Raw genomic sequence first — 5,833 nt, forward strand, 5'->3', positions numbered from 1 at the left:
TTCGACAGCAACGAAATATTTGGCTCAAGAGGCGGTTAATTCACACCCGACGCTGCCTCTTCAGGATGAAAATATCTCATACAGAGGAAAATTTATCAACAAATATTTTATCCCTCAGTTATTAGATTGCTATCATATCATTATTATTGTTTCATTTAAGGGTTCATTTGTTGTCTGTGATTATTAGACAGCCGAAACGAAAAACTACTATCCCTTGTTTCGCATAAAACAAAGATTTTTCGGGAGCAAAATACGTATGGGAGTATCGAATAACGAAGGAGTAGTGCTAGAAATGACATTTCTTGCGTCTACAGAGAATGCAATATTTTTTGAACTACTAAATCTATTTTTGCGACAAAAATTTGTCATTACGGCGCAATTTGCATGTTTGGCTCAAAAAAATCCTTTTTTGATAATTTTCAAAAAAATATTTTCGTGGCACAAGTAAGACTTGTTTAAGAACTTTGTCGTTTTTCTCTCAGTGTAAGGTATTTTTTCTTGTTTAAAAAAAAACTTGTTTTTCTCGTTTCAAAAAAAACTTGTTTTTCTTGTGTCAAAAAATTAAGTTTCTTGTGCAATTGTCTTGCGTTGAATTTTCATAAACCTTGCTTAACAAAAAAACGAAAATTGTATATAATTCTATGAAATATGAACTAACGAATCATAATTGTCCAATCATGTAGGTCAGACAAATATAGAATAATTCTACCTTCTGAATATTGCGTTTACTAAGGGTTTTTCCGAGCAAAGTTTATTAGAATTAATAGCTAGAATTATAAGACTATGAATTATGAATCTGAATGCAATACGTGAAAATGACCATCGATTATTTCACATTGAACAAATAATATTACTATCCAAATACAATATTTCTGACATGAATAAAAATAATCTGCGACTCAATACTCCAAATAAAATTTTAATTTTCACTTTGTCGCTGAAAACCCGAGATGACAATATTGCAAGCACAGAATTATATTGACTGAATTACCACCTGAATGACAGATTAACATCAGCATCTGATCAACGGCTAACTGAATTACCGTGTGAACTAACTAAAAATTGATAGCAGTGCTCGCACTGCTATCAATTCCCAGAAGGAAGTGAAATGTATCAGGAATCCGAATAAATCATCTATTCTAATATGAAAATTCAACAGCTGATAAATTTTGACAAGAGAAAGACTCCAAAAAATTAATTGAAAAAAGGAATCTCGAATCTAGCAGGAAAAAGGGCATAATTAGGCCATCAACAATAACTCCAAAACCATGCAAAACCCATGAAAACTCTTCTCTCAGCCGTGGAAGCCTAGACCTGGCGTTCCCACCGAAAACAAAAGAGACGAAAGAGCCAATACCTTTTCACTAGCTCCAACAGCAGCTCTCCCAGCGCTGGCTCTCCCGCTGGCGGGGCCCTTGGCGTCCTTGCTCCCCTCGGACTCCTTCCTCTTCTTCCTCCTGTTCTCCTCGTCCTGCTCGTCCTCATTCCCCTCATACGCCCGTTTGGCACTGGGCGAGCCGGCGGCCGTTCCCTCGGCCGCCCCAGCGCCCCCAGCAGCCGCAGGAGTGCTCTCAGAGGAGCTCGCCGGAGCCTCCACCTGGCTCGCCCCACCACTCGCCTTCGGCGTGTCCTTCTCCTTCTCCGGGGGATTCGGCGATGAGCTCGACCCCCTCACCGGTGTCGCCTCCTTCGAGCTCTTGAACTCGTAGACGTCGCTGTTATCCACTGCCGGCGCTCCAGCACTCGAGCTCGCGCTGGAAGGCGTCGAGGGCTGGGCACCAGCAGTCGTCGTCGTCGTCGTCGTGGTGGACGACGAGCCCTGCACCGTCGACGGAGTGGACTTGGCCGCCTCCATCTGTCCCTGATTAGCACCACTCATGCTCTGTCTTGAGCCACTGCCAGCCGATTTCTTATCATCCCTCACTCCCCGCACCTGATTCAGCCGCAGGGTCACTCGAGGCGAACTTCCGGTTCCACTTCCCGATCTGTCCACTGTGCAAATAATTCGGTTCTCAATTTTATGTCGACTATTCAATTCAGTGGCAAAGCGGTAAAACGGTTCAAGTCGACTTGGCTCTCAGCTGAGTTTTTGAGGAATATCTCGGAATCTAAGGGAGATAGCAAAATTTTCGTAATTACCTTTTTCGTAGCTCTCAGTTCGCTCTACAAAAAAGGTTGTAACAAAAATTTTGCTATCTGCCTTAGATTCCGAGATATTCACTGAAAACTGACCAATAGTCAAAATCGACTTGAACCGTTTTACCGCTTTGCTACTGAATTCTGCTTTCATTCACTAATTTCAGTAGCGAAGTGGTGAAACGATTCAAGTCGCTTCAAATAGCTAAATTTTTGTTGAGACCTTTTTTGGGGCACTCAATTTCCTCTAGAAAAAAAGTTATTGAAAATTTCATTATCTCCTTCAGATTCGGAGATATTCTTCGAAAACCAAAATATTGATGGAAGCCTCAATTTTGCCTCACAAGGTTCTGTTGGAAAACTAACCTATTCCGAGTTTCTAAATTGTTACGTTAAAACGGAACAATCCTTCTGATCAAACATTCGTGTTTCACATCAGGAATCGTACTCCAATGATCATGAAGAATGGAAATCGTCTAGTATCTTGTACGAAGAATATCAAATCAAAATATTTTCCCCTCTGAGCGCAAGTAAAGTAATTCTCGGAATTTTATTCCCCTACCAAGATTGGACTGTGCTAAAATGCTGGAAAAGTGGACGGAAAAATCAGAAGGATGGCTTAAAAAATTTGTTCATTTTCTGCCAACCGGATGAAGGAAGTTGAAGGTCATTTGAAGAGGATAAATAATTTTAAGAAGTGTTTAAAAATGCGAGGTGGAGTCGCCGCCATGTTTAAAGGCCCCACCGGTAGAGGGGGGGGGGTATCCCAGCAAGATGGCGGTGTCCACCCCATCAGCCACCTCGTACTTTTAAATTTCCTTTTCAATTGTTTATCCTCTCCAGATCACCTTCAACTCTCTTCACCCGGATTCCAGAAAATTCCGAGGTCTCTCGATTATCAATTTCAGTGTTGCGCGTACATATCACACACCTCCGTCCTGACATTCTCATTTCATCCTCATCCGTTTTAAAAATTTCTAACTAATTACTCCTGGCTTTAGACTATTACAACAATAGGTGACATAATTCGTGACGGAATCTAACCTATTCCGAGTTTCTAAATTGTTACTTTAAAAAGGAACAATCCTTCTGATCAAACATTCGTGTTTCACATCAGGAATCGTACTCCAATGATCATGAAGAATGGAAATCGTCTAGTATCTTGTACGAAGAATATCAAATCAAAATATTTTCCCCTCTGAGCGCAAGTAAAGTCATTCTCGGAATTTTATTCCCCTACCAAGATTGGACTGTGCTAAAATGTTGGAAAAGTGGACGGAAAAATCAGAAGGATGGCTTAAAAAATTTGTTCATTCTCTGCCAACCGGATGAAGAAAGTTGAAGGTCATTTGAAGAGGATAAATAATTTTAAGAAGTGTTTAAAAATGCGAGGTGGAGTCGCCGCCATGTTTAAAGGCCCCACCGGAAGAGGGGGGGGTATCCCAGCAAGATGGCGGTGTCCACCCCATCAGCCACCTCGTACTTTTAAATTTCCTTTTCAATTGTTTATCCTCTCCAGATCACCTTCAACTCTCTTCACCCGGATTCCAGAAAATTCCGAGGTCTCTCGATTATCAATTTCAGTGTTGCGCGTACATATCACACACCTCCGTCCTGACATTCTCATTTCATCCTCATCCGTTTAAAAAATTTCTAACTAATTACTCCTGCCTTTAGACTATTACAATAATAGGTGACATAATTCGTGACGGAATCTAACCTATTCCGAGTTTCTAAATTGTTACTTTAAAAAGGAACAATCCTTCTAATCAAACATTCGTGTTTCACATCAGGAATCGTACTCCAATGATCATGAAGAATGGAAATCGTCTAGTATCTTGTACGAAGAATATCAAATCAAAATATTTTCCCCTCTGAGCGCAAGTAAAGTAATTCTCGGAATTTTATTCCCCTACCAAGATTGGACTGTGCTAAAATGCTGGAAAAGTGGACGGAAAAATCAGAAGGATGGCTTAAAAAATTTGTTCATTTTCTGCCAACCGGATGAAGGAAGTTGAAGGTCATTTGAAGAGGATAAATAATTTTAAGAAGTGTTTAAAAATGCGAGGTGGAGTCGCCGCCATGTTTAAAGGCCCCACCGGAAGGGGGGGGGGGGTATCCCAGCAAGATGGCGGTGTCCACCCCATCAGCCACCTCGTACTTTTAAATTTCCTTTTCAATTGTTTATCCTCTCCAGATCACCTTCAACTCTCTTCACCCGGATTCCAGAAAATTCCGAGGTCTCTCGATTATCAATTTCAGTGTTGCGCGTACATATCACACACCTCCGTCCTGACATTCTCATTTCATCCTCATCCGTTTTAAAAATTTCTAACTAATTACTCCTGGCTTTAGACTATTACAATAATAGGTGACATAATTCGTGACGGAATCTAATTTTAATTCTCCCCGACTTAATGACTCATTCAAATGCCATCTGAGCCCAAACGCTAATTTCCTCAATCCAGAAGAATAATGAAAAAGTGACAAAAAATTTCACCTAAAACCTCGTCATACATCTCTCCAACTGCATCCGTCATTTGCAGTTTCGTTATTCAAACTTAACGACTCATTGTTCAATGTATTTCAAATAGAATACGATGCTATGTACGTGGCGAGTATTTTCTGATCACCCGATAGATGGAGAAGGCCACCGAAGCAACGCTGCAAGTCTTCCGAGAGAATTTCACTCGAAATTTGTCATGAGGAAATCGAAATTTCATTGATAAATGCAAAACGCAAGAGATCGATTTTGTGTTCAGGGTGGTGTTGAAATTTCGATGGAGTAAGCGAGTAATTTTGAGAAATCTCTGGTGAAATATCTCGCTGGGCATCGGGATACAAAGTGTATGTGATTTTATGTAAACGGTACCTCTCAGAACGACTCACGGCAGAAAACACGTAGCACTGACTGGAGGAGTGGAGATGCGATAAGCCAATGAGCCAATGTAATGTTTGGATGAATTAATTTTCGTGTGAGTGGTACACAAGCCAGGCCACTTCATCGACTGTGGGATATACAGAATCGAGTGAAACAATTCGCTTCCTCCGCGACGTTTACCCCCACTACTCGCTTGGCCGGCCTGTTTGACTTGTCGTATTCCTTCGTTTTGACTCGTTTCATTCCCTTCCCCTCTGACCCTTTGTTGGCCGGCCGATTTCTCGGCCGGTGGCATTTCAATGTCCGAGACGTCTTGAGTATGAGGTGTGAATGCACTTTCCGGGAAATTGTCGTATTCGTCGGTTCGGGAACACTTGGGGAATTGGGGAAGAGGACAGACTGGAGAATTTTCCTACTCCCTCCACGGAAAAATTGGAAATGGGATTTCCACGCGCGGACACATCCGGAATATGTGGATGTTGCGTCCCCCTTTAATGCCGGTGTCATTTTNATCTTTGCTACAAACTCGGGTCTTCAAGTCGGGCTTTCAATTGAAGGCCCTATAAACAGTTTCGAGATATTTCGATATAAAACCACTTCACGTTTCTTTCATCTTTAGTAAAAAAATTGGACAAGATCTATGCGCGCGTCCTTGCGCGCGCTGATCTATTCATTTGTTGAAATGAAGAAATGGAATTCATTGAATTTTATTTTCTCATGAATACCTTATAAATATTGATAATGAATCAAAGAGAATTCGACTAATGATTGAAGTGAATAGCGAAGTAGAGTAAAAGAATCTATGAAGAATTTTTC

General features: G+C 41.2%; 1 protein-coding gene across 5 annotated transcripts in view; it reads right to left on the bottom strand.

The window, feature by feature from the left end:
- The window catches only part of LOC107041346 (ankyrin repeat domain-containing protein 12), a 21,449-nt gene that overhangs the window by 6,051 nt on the left and 9,565 nt on the right, over positions 1-5,833 (bottom strand). For 4 of the 5 annotated variants that reach the window (XM_015261859.1, XM_015261860.1, XM_015261861.1 and 1 more), the window contains exon 4: positions 1,358-1,992. In XM_015261859.1, coding sequence (XP_015117345.1) covers positions 1,358-1,992 — 635 coding nt within the window. Of the gene's footprint in view, positions 1-1,357; positions 1,993-5,008; positions 5,132-5,833 lie in introns of those variants that run through there. The other variant, XM_015261862.1, reaches the window with a different exon arrangement.

The sequence above is a fragment of the Diachasma alloeum genome, unplaced genomic scaffold, assembly GCF_001412515.2.
Source record: "Diachasma alloeum isolate Michigan unplaced genomic scaffold, Dall2.0 Dall_scaffold_00362, whole genome shotgun sequence".
Taxonomy (NCBI): domain Eukaryota; kingdom Metazoa; phylum Arthropoda; class Insecta; order Hymenoptera; family Braconidae; genus Diachasma; species Diachasma alloeum.